Below are 20,647 nucleotides of genomic sequence, written 5' to 3'. Positions count from 1 at the left end.
ATTAAGCAAGTTTGGGATTGGAAAAGTAAGAAGTTTGTGGCATATTTTGTCCCTTTATTAATTGTAGGAAAGTAACTAATTATGAAAAACTTGAATTTCAATAATGAGGCTTATGAATTTAATTGGATTGTCTGAGGTTTTATGTTTTCGTAAAAGTCTCAACTTATGGAAGACATTGTTAGTTTAACTATACCAATTTGTATATTAAGAGATAACTCAAGAGAGATAATACACTAAAATTACAGGCACATAAGTCTAGCTTCTTAAATCCTAGCTTGAAATACACAAACCTAATCACGAGTCCAAAACACTATAGAGAGATGTTTGAAAAAGATATACATATATGCATATGTATACATATTTTATAGATTCAAATTTTAAACATATAAACATTTTTGTTACATTAGTAGCTCATTTTGTATATAGAATGATTAAAAGAAAAATATTGTTGACCATATAATCCTACTGCACCCCTATATGTACAGTTTAATTAACTTAATTAAGTTTTGAGTTTAACTAAATCTTCAATTTACAAATTGTCACCTAGCTAACATTTCTTCTATAAGGGTTTCACCCAAGTTTTACTCTAATAAAAAAAATTGCTTTTTCCAATCATTCACATGGGGATATATAAGTCCAAAAGTAGATATATAGCTACTAGATTTCAAATCTTCCCCCCCAAAAAAAGGACTTTAAAATTAAAATTGAAATGAAGTAAAATTGTTTCTCCTCTCTTCTTTTTTATCTATTTGCAACCCAAAAGCTGCATGCGACATAATTTGACTCATATCAATCTTCTTTTTTCACATCAATCATACACTTTGTATTATATAATTTATCATGACCTCTATTCTAAATATCCCATCCATCTTTTCTCTCCTTCTCTAACAATCCTCAGTAACTTTTGTATCTACATTCATTACTTAAGGATAACAAAAGTGACTAAAAAGATCAATTATTTCAATCCCAATTACCAAATTTTGTGAAATTATAATATTTAAAAATAAAGGGAAAATGAAATCATAATCATGAGGTAACTCATACTCCACTAATTTAATTCAATTTTGGCTATTAACATCTTCACCTTTCCGACTCCTACTGACCCTCTAACTTGGAAAATTCGATGTTTGATCATTGACCATTTGTACTTATAATATACACTTTTTCACGCGTTTTTGATATTTTTCTCAAATTATTCATCACACTTAGTTCTTGATCATTTATACTATTAATTTGTTTGATTCACTATATGTCTTATATAACATGAGACTCTATATCAATAATATGAGATCTTGAACATGTCCCCGATGTCCTATGGATTCATCATTTTTCAATCGGATCCCAAGTTTTTATTTTTTTTTTTTGACTAAATCCATGTGCTGGGCTTCATGGACTCCTATGTCGTATTAAATAACACATGAAGGCTCATCTTGAAAGTAATTGACAACATAATGAAAGAAGTAGCTTATGTATCAATGTAAAATTAATCTTAAAACAACTATGCATAAAAATTGGATTGAAATATAGGTTGGTTAAATTGCAAATTTAGTTCTTATAGTTTTGAGAAAGTTATAATATATAATGTAATTTCTATTGTTTATAATTAGAATTTAGTCATTATAATTTGGTAAAACTCTCGATAAATAATTCCTACTATGAATCATTTTTTAGAGATTTGTCAAAATATATTAGAGGTAATCAAATAATTAGAAAGTATACATCATCGCATATCTCTCAGTTAGGTTGATATACATGTGATAAAAAAAACTAATCAGTTAATTTTAAAAACATCTAACTAAAATCTTTTTTTTTTTTTTTTTACAACCTTAAAAGGAACAAATTTGTAATTAGACCATTGAAATATGATGTGAAATTAAATTTCCAAGAAGGGAGGGAGGGAGGAGAGAGAGAGAGAGAGAGAGAGAGAGAGAGAGAGAGAGAGAGAGAGAAACAAAATTGGAAATTTTAATTATTAATTTATGGAGTAAGAATAATTGAAGAGAGTTTTATTGTGAAAAATCCAAAAAGTGATTGGAAAAAAGAAAAGAAAAAGGAAAAATTGAGTTGGAAGTTGGAAAGAAATAAAAGCTGCATCCACACTTGCATGCGACATTATTTTGAGACAACATTTAGCCTTTAGAAAAAAAAAGCATCATTTGACACACACCTCTTTTCTCTTTCACATCAATCATCATTTTCATAATTTATCGCATGCTCTCTCTCCATCATCATTTCTCCCTAACCCTAAACTTCATTCAAATTAAATTAAATCTTCCACCACAAATAACTTTGTCTATTTATTAATTCTTATATATTAAATTATGTTTATGAGCATAGTTAGCTAGATTAGTCAATTCAAATGTGAAATAAAAGTTATTAATAAGTTTAAATCTCTCATGATTTTTACTTGTTTTTTAATGTCAAAATTAATGGGTTGAAAATGTGTATTCTTATCCGTTTGTATTGCACTTCTAATTTGTCCACCCATCAATCAGATCAAGAAATAGAATTGCCAACTCACTGGATCTCAATAAATTTGCTATCATGTCTGAATTTCTATTTATTTCTAGAAGAAAATGTATTAGGGGTTGGCTTATAGTTATGGCAACCTAGTCAATTACTCAAATTAAATTTGTAAAGCAACAATTAAAAAGTAAAGTATATATTGTGTTCTTATTTTTTTACTATGTTAAAAGAGGGAGATGCTAAACTGCACTTAATAATTGTGCTCATTCTACTATACAAAAAATACCATTGGTTGATGTGTGTGTCTAATTTATATTTCTATGGAGTGTGAAGGTAAGCGATTACATCTACAAGAGCATGAACGCAATTTGCAAATGAGATATATATATAATTTTTAGATGAGCTTAAGGATAAGTGAATTTTTTTAACTTGTTAGGGTAATAAGCCTTGTAAATATGAGACTAACCGATTATCTTCTTAGGTCATCACATTATCGTTATTTATGCAATATTGGCTTATGTTGATGGCCAAAATTTAGCCTAAATAACTCACATGGCCTCTACATGACATTAAAGTTGGCAAATTTGTAGTTTGGGAAAGAGGTCTCTTACATAAATCAAAATAAAATACAAGTATAATGTTTGTCACAGACACTCTAATGCTTAAATTAGCTTTCAGTGATTTTAGAAGAAAAGATCATCAACTTTGATGCCAAAGTTATCATAATCTATATTTAGTGGAGTGAAACTCAAGATTTCCCTCAATATTCTATTAAGAATAGGACTCGATGGGTTGTATTAGACCACACAAGGAGAACTAGATAGAGCTAGGAGTAAGCTAGGCAAAACATGCTAATTGGCTTAGGTGGCTCAATTGTCTCGCTCTCACTCTTCGTTGGGTTCACATATGCTTGTTTTCTACTTGTTATATGTCGTAGTTTTATTGTAAAGATCTAGAGAGTTAGGTCGAGCCAATACAAAGGATACCAAGTAGGGAATCTGCGGATAATTAGCTTCGAAGAATGGGGTTTAGTTGGTGTTGGTTCGACCTCATTCAAGACCAAGGCAAGCCAATTTGATCAAGTGAGCTAAATTGTCTTGCCCACTATTTGTTGGCTCCTCACCCTACCTTGTTTCATACTTGTCTTATGTTCGTTTGAGTCCGAGTCATTTTTCTAGTTCTTTTTTATTTGAAATATCAATTTTCTAATTTTGTCTATGATCATTGAATCTCTTTCTTGGTTTTTTTTTATAGGTCCAATATTACATATAACAACTCAACTTTTCTTTTTCATGCTTGTAACTATCATAATATAGTACAAAAGCAAAATTGAAAGATCTAAATACACATATATACTCACAAGGAACAATCATATAGTAAATAAAAATTGTTTAGGTATAAATATATAATATTAAATTTGCCTACCTTTATGTATTAGCTCAAACTCATGGGTCAATCAAACAAAATTAATATCTTAAATTTTGTATCTTATTTAAATTTTGCTAGTAAAATAAAAGATAAATACTATATATATAATACATTTCACATACTATATTAATTGAAAATCATGTGTCAAAATGAGTACAATACAACCAACATAAAATTTGTATTATGTCTTAAATTTCTACCATTAGAATAGAAAATAAACATTATAACGGATAGATAAGTCAGTAAATTAAAACAATGAAAAACACTTTTTTTTTTTTTGATTAAATGTGAATTCCACGAGGATGATAGGTAACTATTCATTGGGTTGACGGGTCAACGCAACCATAATTTTTCTTTTTCTTCTTTTCATCTTTTAAATATTATATCAAAAGAAATAAAATCGTATGGCCTTTGCGACAAAAGAAAAAAAATAAAAAATAGATGGGCCCATAACCTTAATTTAATTTTATTAGTTTTGTAAATATATGGTTTAATATATGTAATAATATTCGATGTTGTCTTTGGAATTGACAACCAATTTAGTTGCTTTGAAGGTATGAATTTCAAAAGATACCAATACTTTTATATAGGATATTAAGTGGATTCATATTATAATATGTAATGGGAATAATATTATTAACCATGTCACCTGTCACATTAGTGACGATGTTCATATGCTTCAAGCCATCGAATTTGACCAAATAATATATATCATGTTTTTTCTTGTAAGAAACAACAACGATATTGTTAGAGAAGTAGGTGTGTAGTAAAAAATTTAGTTTTATATAGAGTTCGTTTGAAAACTAATTCATGAATTAGTTGTTTGTTATTTTTATAATAATCAATTGTGAGGATGTTTGAACATTTGACTTATGTAATAAATGTTATTTTAGTTTATACAATTATAGTATTATATTTCTAAAATCTTCCTATATTTATTGTAACTTAAAATTAAAAAGAATTATCTGTTAATTTAATTAAACCAGCTAGGTTAATTTACAAAAGCAAGTGATTCATATAATTTGAAAAAGAAAAAGTTTAAACTTTAGTTATACAAAATCCATCCATATAGTTTGAAATTAAGTTAATTACATTCTTAAAAAAAATGCGAATATACTAAAACCTATTGGTTATATACTTCCATCGCTTAGACTTTTATGATATATACTTGTAATTTTTTAAAAATATTTATATATTTTAAATCTAATCGCTAACAGTGATTATAATATAATTTTAAGTTAATTTGAAAAGAAAGAAAAAACAAAATGGCGACGGACAGTTTCGGGCCGGGCTCAAAGGTTTGAGGACTTTTGGTTTTTTCTGATTTGACTCCCAACAATAGAAACAGAATTTCCAGGGCCCAAACTAGTGGACCTAATAAACAGCCCATTTAAATCTATTGGGCCTTGAAAAGACCATTGTTCGAAGGCCAACTTTTAAAATTAATAAACAAAACCGACACGTCGTTTCAACGGTCAAATTCGTCGAATGCCACAAGGGCCACCAACCAAATTCACAGCCCACCATCTTCAACCGCCCGCCACAAGACCCACCAAACAAACAAACAGAAGCAGAGAGAAAGCAGTGAGAAATTGAGGGGGTAGGTGAGGTAGGACTGGTGGGTTGGTACTCTTTTTTCTATTACTTAAAACATATTTCCCACAAAATTGCTTCTTTACAAATCTCAACCTTTCCTCTTCTGCTTCTTCTTCTTCTTCCATGGCTTCCTCTCTTTCGTCTAAACCGTTTCTGGGTTCTTCCAGAACCGAAGGCTTCTCTGGATTGACCTCTCTCTCTACAGATCTTTCCAAGCTTTCCTTTTCCGCCGTTAAAATCTCAGTTGGGTCCCGAAACGCGAAGAAGCTGCGTATGTTTTGCTTTATCTTCTTCTGTATTACATGTCTTTTGCCTTCTTCTAATGGTGGAGTTTTTTGTTGAGGATTTCGTTTACTTATTGATTATTAGTTGTAACAAATTTTGTAGGAAATTCATGAAATCGGGTTTTACTCACTTGCTTTTGTTTGTTTGGTTATAATTTTATCGAGGGCTTGAATTGAGTTCATGTGATAGGTGGATGGAAGTTTGTTTTATTGAACCGTTTTAGCTTTTTCAACCTTCTCCTGGTCATCCAATTGTCCAATGTGGTGTAAATGGTACATAATTAGTGGTATGAGTTGGGGGGGGGGGGGGGGGGTCTGGAAAATGTAGTCTTTTAACTTCAGTGAGGAACTTGCAACCAATAACTTTAGACTTTTGAATTTCTTACATTTCATTGGGCTAATCGCAGAGATAAAAGCTGCTGGTAGTACATTTGGAAATTACTTTCGTGTTACAACCTATGGAGAATCTCATGGAGGTGGAGTTGGCTGTGTGATTGATGGATGTCCTCCACGTCGCCCAATTTCGGAAGCTGATTTGCAAGTGGAGCTTGACAGAAGGTACTTGCAAGGAACCTCATGATCTGACATTTTATCTAAGGCTGCTTGTGTAAATAAAAGGTCGAAAAATATTGGTAGCGTTCTTGGCATTTCTATGGAGCTAATGTTACTTGTTCATTGATTACAAAGAGAATGATATTTCTTATCAATAGAAATCATAATACCGAATGATGTTCATGGATGACCAATTATTCAATTCTTTTATTAATCTGTTCATTGACAGCATCATACAAAAATACTATCATAAATAAGATGAGAATCTTAACGTGTTGGAGTCGTTTGGGATACCAACTAGAAGTTGGTGAAGTGGGTTATTATAGCCCACTCCATGTATGGGGCACCACCAACAATATTGGTGTATTATCACTTACAATTGAGTATAGTAAATACTATTTCAAAGTCTTCTTTGCTGCATTATTTTTATTTACTATTTTCTCTCATTCTTTCTTTTTTTCTTTACTATAGTGTTTGCTATTTTCTACTCAAACAAAAATAGTTTACACTCCAGATACAAATGTGATGGCTTAGACTAAAAGAATTTGCACTCCAAACACTAACTATGATAGCCCGTTAATTATAATAAACACAAACTATAATAATTAACTCAATGGCCAAACACCCCGTAAATGTATTTTCTAGATTCTAGTTAGATTGACTGTTTTTATCTACAATTCTGCAAAAAGCCTACACTCAAGATATCCTTTGATATTGACATTTTCATCTTTGTTCATCTTTTTTTTTTCTTTTTTGTTGATTATGGCTGGTAGAAAAGGTTCAATTGGTTTATTTGTCCAAAAAGTTGAGAAAGTTACCATGTTATTTATTTATTTATTTATTTTACAAGTGATTTTTTTATGCATTCCTTAGCAATGAATTTTCTTTCAGCATTAACTGATAGAATATATTTAACTATCCAGGAGACCAGGTCAGAGTAGAATTACCACTCCAAGGAAAGAGACCGATACATGTCGGATACTTTCAGGAGTCACTAATGGTATGGTACTAAACCATTTTAGCTTCCTTGGGAATTTTCTTCACCATGTCACTCAATCACTACTTCCTTGAATGAATTATTTATGATACTTCTATTGCAGGAGTTACTACTGGAACACCAATTCACGTATTTGTACCAAATACCGATCAGAGAGGACATGTGAGTTGCTTATCTTATTTTGTTAAAATTTTAGTTTCTTATCTTTTATATTTTGCTTTGATTGAACATATTGTGGCTCTATATTGACTTTATAGCAGTAATCTCATGGCTGAATGTATTTTGAATGATTTGGTGCATTAGACGATCTGATCTTTTACAGTGAAAACAATGATTTCTAGATCTTTTTTTTCTTCTTTTGGGTTAAAATTCTCTTTGTGCTATAAACACGGCTTTTATCTCATAATGCAAATATAAAATACGTTGCACAAGATGATTTTATAATGGATGTGGTGCATGGATTTTTATTCAATGTTCTTGTTTACATCTAACTTGAGCTCTAAGTGTATTAGTTCATTAGAGACCTATGCACTAGCCATATGTTTGAAGTTTGCTTTATTCCTGATTATATTGGAATGTTAGGCGTAGGCCGTAGTTCTAATAATTGTTGTTTGATTTCAGGATTATAGTGAAATGTCAATAGCCTATAGGCCTTCTCATGCCGATGCCACATATGACATGAAATATGGAATTCGAGCTGTTGAGGTAATTCCTCTTGTTTCATATTTGTATATCATTCTGATACTAGTAGAACGTTTTGTAACACTATGTATGTCCTTCGTGTGTTTTCATGTAGGGTGGTGGCAGATCTTCAGCCAGGGAAACCATTGGGAGGGTTGCTGCTGGAGCTGTTGCTAAGAAAATTTTGAAGGAACTAGCAGGAACTGAGGTGGATTCATACTTCAACTTAGTTGTGAAATTTATTTTCATTTTCATTATTGTCAATTGTCATTGTCGGTAGTTTCATGCTGAATCTTAGCCATTATCCATATTTATAGCACAGCATAAACTGTTTATACTCGCATCCAAAAATGTGTATCCCATATTATGATTAAACTTTCTATTTCTCAATCTTAGCCGCCACTTTTCTCCTGATTGATTTGTTATTGTCAATTCTTTAGGTACTTGCTTATGTATCTCAAGTCTACAAGGTTGTACTGCCCGAGGGTGTGGTTGATCATGAAACTTTGTCAATGGAGCAGGTAAACTAGCTAGCAATGCAGAGAGTTAAAACAGATACTCTAAAATATGTTAAGATATCAAATTTTGATGTTCAAATTTTTGTTTGCCTTCAAGAATACCAATACTGAAAATGTATTGGGAATTACGTTGAAGTTACTATCTGAAAGCTTAACGTGTATTGAGGATTTCTCATTCACACTAAGAACTCATGACACCCTTAACATGCCAAAGTGGGGTGTGATTCACTTTAATGCCTCTCTTTGGGTGCTGTCTTCATTTTCTTTTTGTAATTATAGTACATTTATCATTGTTGTTGAACAATTGAATTCTCTTGCTGTAGAACTGGTTTCCCGTTAATTACGTCTCCACTGACATATAATGATTTGTGTATATGTAAGTTGAGATACTATCAACGATGGATGGTTATTCTAATTGTTTCTAATATCGAATCAAATTTTTCATAGCAAATGTTCTCCTTGTATACTCAGTTCCTTTTCTTTTATTAATTCCGACTTGATGATCATTTACTTTGAATATTATCAGATTGAGAGCAACATAGTCAGGTGCCCAGATCCTGAATATGCTGAGAAAATGATTGCTGCCATCGACGCTGTTCGTGTGAGGGGGGAATCAATTGGTGGTGTGGTCACATGCATTGTGAAGAACTGTCCACCTGTACTTCTCTCTCTCTCTCAAGATATTTCTATATTGTTAAAATTTTGTTGAAGTAACGAGGATTACAAATTTCATCAGGGGCTTGGTTCACCAGTTTTTGACAAACTTGAAGCTGAGTTTGCTAAAGCTGTTTTGTCATTACCAGCATCGAAGGGCTTTGAAATTGGCAGTGGATTCGGAGGTTGAAATTTTGTCTAGCTCTTTGGAGCACAATTTTATTTCATTGATTACACAACCCTTGTTGGAATTAATTCATGTTTTGTAGTTGAATTTTGTTTTTCTTTTATATTCAGCACTCACATGTTCAAAACTAAAACCCCTACAGGTACATTTTTAACTGGCAGTGAACATAACGATCCATTCTATTTAGATGAGAATGGAAGAATTAGAACAGTTACAAACCGCTCTGGTGGAATACAGGTACTGAGTCGTGCCCAAATGAAGTGATTAAGATTTGATCAACAGAACATGGTGCCTTTTTTTTTGCGATTTTGTTCTAATTACTGAAAACCTGTATTGTCGTTCAGGGAGGTATATCTAATGGAGAAATCATAAGCATGAGGGTAGCTTTTAAGCCAACAGCTACCATTGGGGTAAGATGCTCCTCTATTGATCTTTTCCTTGCCCATCTGATGAGAAATGTAATCTCCACCAAATTTCTTTTCTTTAACCCAGCTCGTGGTTATTTGGTTTGCTTTTGGTGAAAATAACAAGTGAATCCACATTGTTTCAGTTTACCTTTTCTGTATGTTTCTTGGTGCTTCAATCCTGATATAAAATACTCTGTGCTCTATGCAGAAAAAGCAGAATACAGTTACCAGAGATAAGAAAGAGGTTGAACTGATTGCTCGTGGTCGTCACGACCCTTGTGTCGTCCCAAGAGGTACTTCATTGATTTTTAAATATTCATCTATCCGTCCTTTGGAAGTGTGGCCACTATTAGCAAGAAATGATAGATCTAAACTTGAGATATTGGCACATTGCAGTCTCCACACTCCACTCCGTTGTATATTTTATTTCACATTTGACTGCCGATGTCTAATTTAGTAATCCCTAGAAAATGTGTTAGAGATGTAAGATTTTATCCTTCTTAAAATAGCATTAGAAATCTTGTGACCATGAACATATACACTTACAGAAATGGAGAATTCAGTCTATATTACAACAATTGCCTTTGTTTGTTTTGATGGTTATGCAGCTGTGCCTATGGTTGAAGCTATGGTAGCTCTAGTTCTTATGGACCAGTTGATGGCACAGCATGGACAATGCAATCTGTTCCCAATCAATTCAGACCTGCAGTCACCAATCGAACCAAAAGTTGGGGTTTCGAAAACGACTGTTTGAACAAAAGCTATTGTAACATAAATCTCTTATACGCTTTGCTCTCAGTGCTCAATTCTTTTGTTTCCCCCAATCTTCCTGTAATCTGTTAGGATCTTGGGACAAAATAAGTTAATATTGCAGAGTTGTTTGTGATTCTTCACCCTTGAAATCTATGAGACGTCAAAATTTTGGGAATAAAAGTCTTTGAATTGTGACCTTATTTTATGACCCTGCAATTCTCTGTTATAAAATTTTGGGAACAAAGTATTCAATTCATTATTCATTATAATAATTTTTTTTTTTTGGGAAAATTACAACTTTAGTTCTCAACTTTTGAAGAATATGTTTGTTTAGTTCGTGAATTTTAAAAATGCATCTTCAGACTTATATGAGTAGATCAATGTGATCTCTGAGTTTTAAAATATACTTTTTTAGTATTTAAGTTTTTAACCCTAAGTTTAAAAAGAGAAAGTTACATTATAAAACAAAAAAGAGATAAAAAAAAAAGTCTATAGTATCTATTTTTTGCATATTACAAATATGACAAATAATTAGATATATTATAGAGTTATTCGTTTTAAATTTACTATTTTTACAATTTAGAAAATATAGTACCACGGATCTTATTATCAAAAAATTTATTGTTATTTTTGTAAACGTCCCTTTAAAAAGTCTCAAATTATTCTAGATTTTATTTTAAATATTTACATGACATTCTAAATTATAAAGAATAATTTTTAAAAGTTATATTCTAAAAAAAATACATTTTTATTACTTTTTTCCTTTTTGGAGTTTTAAGTATTATATAGTTATTTTTAAAAAGTCAAACAAAAAAACACTTCTGCACTCCTTTCAATTTATTTTTAAAAACTTCATTAAAACCATACATTTTGAAAAATTAAGGTGAAAAATATGAGAAGTCAAACATAAGATTGACTATAAATAGAAATTACTAAAAGGACTATAATGTTAAATATTCTCATCTTCATTCCTAAATCATTGATTTATCTATACACTGTTATTATAAAATGTGTTAATTACTCATGATTAGTCATCAAATTTTAGAAAAATATTACATAAAGTTAAAAGTATCCTTTTGCTTCCCTCATACTTTAAATGGCACAACTTTTATACTATATATATATATATATATATATATATTATATTTTCCAGGTGATTTTAAGAAATCTTACCCTATGTTGGCATCATATTTAAAAGTCATTTTATAAATGTTAAATTTCCACAATCACTTTGAATTGTTTAGGAAGTTTCTAACATCAATTTTTAAGAAATTATTTTTTTATTAGTTTCAAAGCTTTGCATATTATTATATTTTAAATAAAACACCCTTGACCTTTGAAAATCACTTTAAAAATGAAAGGATTTATTTAAACGATATTTTGCTATATTTTAAAAATATTTTAGTTCATTTGTCTATATTTGAATTACTCTTAAAAATTATACCAAATATATTCTTAGTCTAATTTTATCATTAAGTATTGACCCCGACCTTAGTTGGGTATTATTTTTCTAAGGCTAATTTGCAAAAAAAAAACTACCTATTGAGTGATATTTTCAATCGTAAAAATTGAGCTCTCAAACTTATACATATGTTAAAATTGGACCCTAAAATTCACATAATTCTATAAACTCTAACAATTGTATGAGTTTAAAAGTTTAATTTTTTTTTTTATTTGGGGTCCAATTTCTTCGACCATTATAAGTTGAAGGGTCTACTTTTAACGCTTATGTAAATGTCCATTTGGATTGACTTTCTAAATGTTTGTAAATTACTTATAAACATTTAGATATGTTGTTCAAATCTTCAACCTCTAAAGAAATTTTTTTTTGTCAATTACCACTAAACTAAACTCATCTTAGCATTCACGAGTATCCTTATCATAGGAAGGGATGCTTCACCCGCCCTAATATTCTCACTCCATAATTATTAAGACAATTAGTTACGTTTACAAGTTGTTTTGGTTATTGGGCCCTTCTAAAAAAAGAGACTATACTATTACATCCAACATTAGCAAAGACAATTTGCATAGGGACAACTCAAAATCATATATTAAGAGACATTGAGGATAAGCATTTCTTGTCAAATGACAAACAAGTCTCTTAAAAAGTAGATTCCTTCTTAGAAGTTATGGTCATCCATTATCATGCCCTAAAGAAGAATATTGTTTTCAAAGTCATATTTGGCGACTAAATACAATTATATTATCAATACATAGAGAGAAAGCAAAGAACAAAAAAAAAAAAAAAAAAAAAAGAAATCATGATTAAAGGATAGTTTTTAAAATTGTCCTAACAAACAAAAAGTTTGATGGGGTTCTTTGATTAGGGGTTTTTGTAATATGAAAATTCATAGACAAAGGTCTGATCCTGACTAAAAGGTTTTAATCAACTATGGAAATATATATGTATATATATAACTTTAGTTAAGTGGTGCTATTACACCGTGGGGTGGGGTTGGTTTAATTGACTTATCATCCTATTCAAACTTAAAAGTTGATGAGTACTTTATAATGACTTTAAAAGCATGATGTATTTATATTTATTGTTTTCTTATTTTATAAAAATATTAACATTCTTTTCAAAGTTATAATATTACTTCTAGTAAAAGTAAAATTAGAGTAGAAATGATTTTAGAATTTTAAAAATCAATGACAGTGTTGCAACTTTTGAGGGAAAAAATAATTTGTTAAATAAAGTACAATAAAAGAAATGACACATTAATTAAATGTACCATTTCGATTTTTAGTTTTTGAAAAGGTATATTTTCATGTTTTCTACTCTTAATCTTTGTTTTAGAAGATTAAGTCAAGTTTTGAAAATTAAAAGAATATATGCATAAATTTTAAAATTTTATTTTATTTTATTTTTAGAATTATTTGGGTAAATTTCTTTTTTATTTAAGAAATATGAAAATTATTGTGTTAAATTTTGTGCATCTGATGCTAAGAAACAAAAAAAGTACACTTAAAAAAAGATGCGAAGATAATAGCCAATAGTGCACTAAACAGCTCTCTTTCTTTTTAAGATTCAACTATGCTAAGCATGTTTTTGATTGGTCAATTCTACGCAGTCCCCATGGATAATCTTTTCAAATCATTTTCGCTAAATAAAAAGCATCATAAGAACTTTTGAAACCATAGCTGTCGGTGACATTCAATTATGAAATGTACTTGCAATATTTTAGAATCAATAGTTTTCTTTAAAAAAAAAAATTGAAATTAGTTCATTATGAAATAAAAAAACAATTTTGGATAACTCAAGACTATTGGAAGTACCTGCCAATATTTAATTAAATAGGTGAGAGAGCATTTTGAATTTTGCCCAAAAATCCATGCAAATCCAACATATATTGGTTAATTAATCCTAATCAAACAAAACCACACCTAATAATAAAGTTTACAATATAAAAACCCACAAAAATATATCAACGAAACCAACTAAAGAAAAGAGACCTAAACCAATTGAATTATCATCAATTTTAAAATGTAGACCAAGGTAAATAAATAAGCAGATAGCTAGAAATGGCCACATTCAAATATCTTTTGCACTCTATTGAATATGTAATTTGATGGAAAAAGGAACCTGACTAAAAAAAGGACAAATAATAAAAATCAATATTAAAATCAAAAGTAGACCTCCACCACCATAGACTCAAGTTTCTTGAGCCAGGGCAGACCCTTGTAAACAATATATTTTGGGGTTGTTCTACTTTTATCTTTTTACCCACACTTAAAACTATTTTTCAATTTGAAAGCTGGAAAAGAAATTCATGCATTTTTTTTTTTTTTTGTTTGTTTGACCCTGAAAAATGGAGAGAAATCCAAATTTTCTCCCCTCAGTTTTTTGTTTCCTTACCCATGTACTTGTGTATGGAAGACAAGACTGTCTGTCCTCTCTTGAGCAAAGGGTATCCCACAAAGATTACCAATCTTTTGTACTGTATATATGTTTTTTGTCCTTTTCATGGCCTCCTCTTCTCTTCTTCTTACACCATATCCTGTGAAATTACAAAAGTTGTGTAAGAGAACATAAGATTGAATAGAAACAAGGACTAATAATAATTAATTGGGTCGGGAGAATGAGTGTGTAAGCTGTCAGACACTAAATGAAGAGCGTCGACGAGAGTAAAATTTACCAATCTTTTGCCGACAAAACTCCTAACGTCGTGGTTGGGATAACCTTTTCTTGACGCTTGATGATTAATTTCTTGTAGTGTTATTATTTTTTAAGAAGAATAGTATTAAAATGTTGTCCTAAGTTCTTAGCAACAATCCTATGTTTGTTTTTTCAAATGGGATTAAGAATGTTTTAGGTCATGTCTTCAATCTTCACAAGTATAAGATTGCTATCCACTTAAAAATAACGCTTCATAAGCTCAGGTAGATGAAATAGAAGAACTCCATATGAAAATATAAACTAAGATCAACAATGAAAAAAGAAAAAATATACTTAAAAAACAATGGAATTCACATTTCATGCATCTTTTTCAAAAATAATTGACACGGAGATTCTTCTACAGTACTGCCTTTGTCTTTTTAGAAGTTAGCGAGAAAGGGACGAGAATTTTTCTTGTCTTTTTTCTCCATTTACCAGTTTTCACAATCACACCTTTGACTCTTTGTGTGAGCATATTAGGTACAACTTTTTATTAGAGTTTGGGTTGCTCTCTAATTCTAGTAATACTACAACATATTCCATATCTTGGTCAATAGGATTTGATTCCTTATTTTATTTCAGAATTTCAAACGTATTCAAGACTTTTAAGCGGTTATCTGGAATTTACCAAACTAACTAACAGTAAAATAAAAATTCAAATCAGGTTCTGTAACTGTGCAAGAGATCCATACTCTCCAGTTGACTTCGACAACTCAGGGTTGATTTCTTAAAAAATTTAAAAGAAAGTGAAAAGTCAATAAAAAGAAATTTTTTTAAATAATGACAAATTCTGAGGTCTATCTTTATTTGATTCTTTTTAAAGCGTCGAATCCTTCTTTCAATTGTGGCCAGTAAATTCGTGAATTTTAGAAGTTTTAAAAGCTCAAAAACTAAATTTGTAATTTTGAAAGTTCAGACTCAAACTAAATTAGTAATTCAACCTAAATTTAATTATATAAGTAGTTCACACTCCTCAATTTTAGGATTGGAAGTTTGTAGTAGGTCACAGGACTTAGATCCAAGTTTAAGCATGGTAAATTAGTTAAGTGAATACTTGAAATTTTCAAGTTTATTTTTCATTCATATCTATTGACCTCTACCGCATTATCTAAAACTTAAAGAGCGGTGGGGCCTGACAATTTATTTTCTTCTTAGCTTGTGTAATATGAGCCACAATAAGAAGGATTCAGCAAACGAGTTGAAGACAGAGTGATGAATTATGAAAAGAGCAGAAGGAAGAGTGAGCATACTTTTGGTCATTATGAACGTTCCTTAGCACTTTCGCGGGTGGTAGCTTGCTTGAAAGCCACAGTGGGAGCAATTCTGCAGGACCGCCTCTGATGTTCAAGCACTAATTCTTCAGCAAACCAGTCGAGCTTTTCGAAGTTGGTTTGCTCTGCAAATCGCTTTCCTCCAAAGAGCACAGATTCAACATTCTTCTGCTTGAGAACCTCATCTGCCAATTCAATCAGCTTCTTTACATTACCAGCATCAGAATCAGTACTTGAGCTAGGTCCACCCTCGCCTAAGCTCGATCCAAGTGCCTGAGATTCCAATAATGATTGGTTGAGTATCATGTGCATTAAAAGGTCTTTCAGTTTTCACTCAATACTTCTTGGAGAATTTCAAGCAGTAGATTATGAGCTAAAGCTACAAAGAACGCTTACTGATAATAATAAAATGTATAATTATTACTTTTTACCCATATATGATTGTTCGAATGTATTATGTAAAAGGAAATGAGTGGGGGTGAAAGGATATTCTCTAATTACAAAAGAAAAAGACTCCTTATTAAAACAGGAGCAGAAATTTTCCCCAATTCCGGAGAAAAAGGCAGAATCGCCCGTCATAGAATTACTTACACAGACTTTAAGGTGTTTATAGTAAGATAGTTTGGTTGAACAGTGAAAATAAATAAATAAGAAGGGACCAAATTTCTGATACATCATGCATGGACCCCGCAATAGCAGCAAAACAAAGAGTAAAGTACCATTTTGTATTATGCACCACTGGCCACAGCCTTTTTATCAAACCCATACTCTTTCCCCTCTTGCATTTACACTCCTACCCGCACGAACAGCTATATTTCCTCCTTTTGAGGAAACTTACGATAAGATTATTGGATGGAAGGTTAGCTACAAAGGCTGGTTAGGCAATGGACTTGATGATCACATTACTATGCTGGTGGAAGCAAACTCTTCTCAAGAAAAATTAAATGGATTAGAATTTTAGAATCAGTTTGCTTATGAGTAATGACATTCAAAATTATACAGAACGTAAGGCAGAACAGAATACTGGGCCACAGGGTCCTTATATGCCATAATTAATCATCACTATTGGTAGCAAAACCGCATAGGTTCTGGTGACTTTTCTTCTTGCAGGAGGCCAACTCGACCCATGAAACACCTAATTTTTGTCCCACCTACTCAACTAAAATCTTTGTAACTTTGTAATAATTAATATACCCATCTCTACTTTAAATTGGAATGAAAATATTTAATTCCTTAACGCTTAGAACGAGATTATGAAACGAACCATAAATTTCCTGTTGAAGTGTAGATCCATTGACATGCATTCCTTTCCATGTGGTCAATATCGTGCCTATTGATATACTACATGTCTACTTTTTCATTGAAATTGATGCATTTGTTGTCATAATAATTATTTTAAGAGAATGTTTTCATTTAAAAATGGTATGACTAATAAAGAAACGAAAGTATTTCTCAAAGAAAAAAAAAACGAAAGTTCTTGGAAATAGGAATTGAATGCAGTTTGTGCACGTGGCAGATTGTTGTACCTGAATCCTCACGTAATTAGAGCTCCTGGACTGACCAAATGCCATGGCGACGGCCTGGTCCACCATGTCGGCCGAGGCCTCACCAGAGATTCGACTCATGGGCCGAATCCACTCCTTCTCCTTCCACCTTATGACCTGACGGTGATCACGGCGGGCCTCTAATATCTGGCCGGTTCCTAAGGACAGAACCAGAAGGTCCTCAACTCCTCGCACGAACGGAAACTCTTGTTTGTTGTGTAGTACATGAGTGATTGCGGCCGCAGTCGGGTTACTCATCGCCAAACCGCCGTCGATGGCCAGGCAATTGGTTTGGCTGTCGATAGACGTCAATGTTACTGGCTCGAATACGGCAGGTTCGGCAGATGTTGCTCTGCAGACCTCCCAGAGCCGGAAATTGAAGCTATCATTTTCTAGGGCGTCGGCTCTCGAGAACAAAAATGGCGCCGTTGTTGACAGGTCGTAACAAGGTACCAGAACTGGTTTCAGAGTATCTTTTAGGGTTAAACTCCGTCCCTTATCAGTAAATGCTTCTTTCATCGCCTTTTCTAAAGCGGCGGTAGCTGAACTGGTTGAATTTGTATGGTTGATTTTGAACAACCGCCCTAAAAAGCCTCCACCTGAACTAGAATTCGACCGGCGGTAGAACCGCTGGCCTTGATCGGCCAAGAACCGCCAAGTGTCCTCTGCCTTATACATCGGTCGGTTATGGTCTTTCGTAGCGAAAAGCATAGCAGTGAAAATGCCTCCTACGCCGGCTCCGGCGGCAACATCGAAATAATCAGCGATTCTGGCATCAGGATTTTCCGATTTCGACTTGAGCGCTTGTTCGAGGTAAGCCAGAGCCTTACCTGAGAGAATCCCTCCCATACCTCCGCCATCGACGCTTAAAATGCAGACCTTGCCTCTCTGGTTTCTAATAGACGAAGTGTCACGACTTGCTTCTTGTTGAGCGTGTGCTTGAGTACTTGCTGTATCGGATATCGGTTTACCTTCAACAGTTGGAGGTATCTGCTTGGGAACCCATAGCTTCTGATCATCATAACCAAAAAGAAAATTGCTCTCAAGAATCGAGAAGATTTCATAACTAAGCTTATCGGTATCAATACTTGGTTCCTGCATTTCCTGACGAATTGATTTCACAGTTCAAATCAATCAACAGGCAGAAATCCGTACCTCCAAAACCAAACTAAACTAACAACAAAAAACCGCGTTCTGTTTTCGGTTTTAGCTTTTCAAAGATTATTCCAGTCTCATTCCTCGCCGTTACGAAACCTCGCAGAACCAAGGAAAATCATTCTCACAGCTCAATAAGAACAAGTCTACGTCCAGAAAAATAATATTTGACCTTCACCTCAAATCTTCGATCGAAAAGCACTATTATCTCCTCAAGACCAAATAAAAACACAATACAATCGTGATAAACTCCTAAAAAATTCAAAGAACGAAAAACAAAAAAAGTCACGTCATCTTGACAAGAATGCTCAACCAACCAATTGATCTTTCAAATCACTCCGCTAGCAAAAACAGGTGTTCCGATTATGGGTATCCGGAAATCGATTGTCCTTTCTGAAAGCCGGCTTTCCTTCGCAACTCCGATACAGTGCAGTAGCAGTATGAGAAAAGGCGATAAGCCCCTTTCTCTGACTTTTGATGAGCTATGAGTCTATATCACAAAAAGCAAGATTACGAGGAAGAAAGAACAAAAAGGGAAAATGAAAAGAAGAAATTGAAATGAAACAGAGACAGAGACAGAGCAGAGGAGGAAGATGAATATGGAAGAAGAAACCTGCTGCAGCTGCACAGGACCTGACTCTTTTTCTTACAAGAAAAACCAATAATCTCGATTGCGGGAACGGTGTCGTTTTGGTTGTGACTTTGTTTTTTCCGTTGTGGCTTACGCCATGATTGATCATGTACGGTAGATGTTATGTCTAAGTCATGATCGGACGGTTTAAATCAGTCGTTTCTTGTTTGTCCGTGATGAACGGTAAAATTACATAAAAGTCCGTTATTTTATTTGTTCTTTTGGCGCGGTTCTTTCTTTGCCGTTACGTGTGGGTCCGGTTTTATCAACTATGAAAAAACCCCGTCGGCGAAGGAAAATTAGAGTGGACGCGCACTAAGCTTAATCTTATTCTTCGTCTCGTATTAATCGAGAAAAAAAAATTAATTAATTTCAGTCTTTCTTTCTGACCAAACTGCCCTTCCTTCCATCCCACCATCAACTCTCATTTATTTTTCGATTTTTAGATTCATATGTTCGACCCTCTCCATCAAAAGTATATGTTTTTCTTTTCAAACTAATGAATTGTTAGAAAAAGAGATGAGTCTCACAAATCGGGTTGAAATACAAATAAAAACATTAAATAACAAACAAATGAAAAAAGAAATATCAACTTAGATCCTTATTAAATAAAAATATTATAATCACTAAAAACATGTTAAAATCTAAATCGAGTGTCCAAGTTAATCATCTGAACATAACGTATAGTGATACTATGAATACACATATTATGCTAACTTGCATAAACTTGGCTACATATCAAATTTTAGTTCAATCGCCAAACAATGTCATTTTCATGGTTTTGAGCTTGTGATTGTTGAAAACCATGTTTGATGATGTCTTTAATTGAAGTGGAATTAGTTGTTTTAAGTCACAAGGAAATCATAGCGTATTGGGTTTGGTTTTGAATGGGTCACTGATTTTAATTTGATGATGGGATCTTCCAAATTGACTGTTGTTTCTTTATTTCTCCACTGTGATTGGCTTTTGATTAATTATTTCAATTAGTACTAATTGTTGATTAGCCAAGCCCACTACATCCATGTCTTGTGTTGATGAACTAAAGCCTTAAGAGACAAATATCATCTTTTATTTGACTAATACCATCACCTCTATTTTTGACATATGGATGTGTTGTGATGATTTTAGCATAGGACTTGTAAACTCTGTGATTGTGTTATTGGAAAAAAGTGATTGTTATTCTTTTTGTGGACCTAATCGGGGGTAGTTTTCTGGGTTGTATATTTTCTTTATTATACTTTACACTATATTTATTTATTTCTATCGCAAATAAGTTTTTGGAAACTACTTTTAATACTTAAAACTTCGACTTTATTTTTAATAAAAATACTGTTTGAAAAAGTAGAAATTTAGGAGTATTTATTTAT

At 32.3% G+C, this 20,647-nt stretch overlaps 2 protein-coding genes across 2 annotated transcripts; one reads left to right on the top strand and one right to left on the bottom strand.

Annotated features, from left to right (window-relative positions):
• The first annotated feature begins 5,371 nt into the window (after positions 1-5,371).
• LOC103496416 (chorismate synthase, chloroplastic) lies at positions 5,372-10,723 on the top strand. The gene is made up of 13 exons (XM_008458250.3): positions 5,372-5,761; positions 6,182-6,332; positions 7,250-7,326; positions 7,427-7,485; positions 7,945-8,028; positions 8,120-8,212; positions 8,445-8,525; positions 9,049-9,180; positions 9,259-9,361; positions 9,506-9,600; positions 9,708-9,773; positions 9,979-10,063; positions 10,379-10,723. Exons 1-13 carry the CDS (start codon positions 5,614-5,616, stop codon positions 10,522-10,524), a joined length of 1,320 nt encoding a protein of 439 aa, XP_008456472.1. The 5' UTR covers positions 5,372-5,613; the 3' UTR covers positions 10,525-10,723.
• A 3,323-nt stretch (positions 10,724-14,046) lies between these two features.
• Positions 14,047-19,656, bottom strand: LOC103496417 (patatin-like protein 6). The gene is made up of 3 exons (XM_008458252.3): positions 17,477-19,656; positions 15,930-16,223; positions 14,047-14,521 (listed from the first exon to the last, which is right to left on the bottom strand). The coding sequence occupies exons 1-2, from the start codon at positions 18,593-18,595 to the stop codon at positions 15,939-15,941; spliced, it is 1,404 nt and encodes a 467-aa protein (XP_008456474.2). The 5' UTR covers positions 18,596-19,656; the 3' UTR covers positions 14,047-14,521; positions 15,930-15,938.
• Between the last annotated feature and the right edge of the window lie 991 nt (positions 19,657-20,647).

The sequence above is a fragment of the Cucumis melo genome, chromosome 3, assembly GCF_025177605.1.
Source record: "Cucumis melo cultivar AY chromosome 3, USDA_Cmelo_AY_1.0, whole genome shotgun sequence".
NCBI lineage: Eukaryota > Viridiplantae > Streptophyta > Magnoliopsida > Cucurbitales > Cucurbitaceae > Cucumis > Cucumis melo.
This window is presented reverse-complemented; position numbering and strand designations above follow the sequence as displayed.

Bases quoted from the DNA above. Each gene is read 5' to 3' on its own strand.
- LOC103496417 (XM_008458252.3), bottom strand. From the start codon at position 18,595: ATGCAGGAACCAAGTATTGATACCGATAAGCTTAGTTATGAAATCTTC. The intron at 16,224-17,476 runs GTACAACAATCT...TTGGAATCTCAG, and splicing joins CTAATTACGTGAGGATTCAG to GCACTTGGATCGAGCTTAGG.
- LOC103496416 (XM_008458250.3), top strand. From the start codon at position 5,614: ATGGCTTCCTCTCTTTCGTCTAAACCGTTTCTGGGTTCTTCCAGAACC. The intron at 5,762-6,181 runs GTATGTTTTGCT...GGCTAATCGCAG, and splicing joins CCGAAACGCGAAGAAGCTGC to AGATAAAAGCTGCTGGTAGT. The intron at 9,181-9,258 runs GTACTTCTCTCT...AAATTTCATCAG, and splicing joins TTGTGAAGAACTGTCCACCT to GGGCTTGGTTCACCAGTTTT.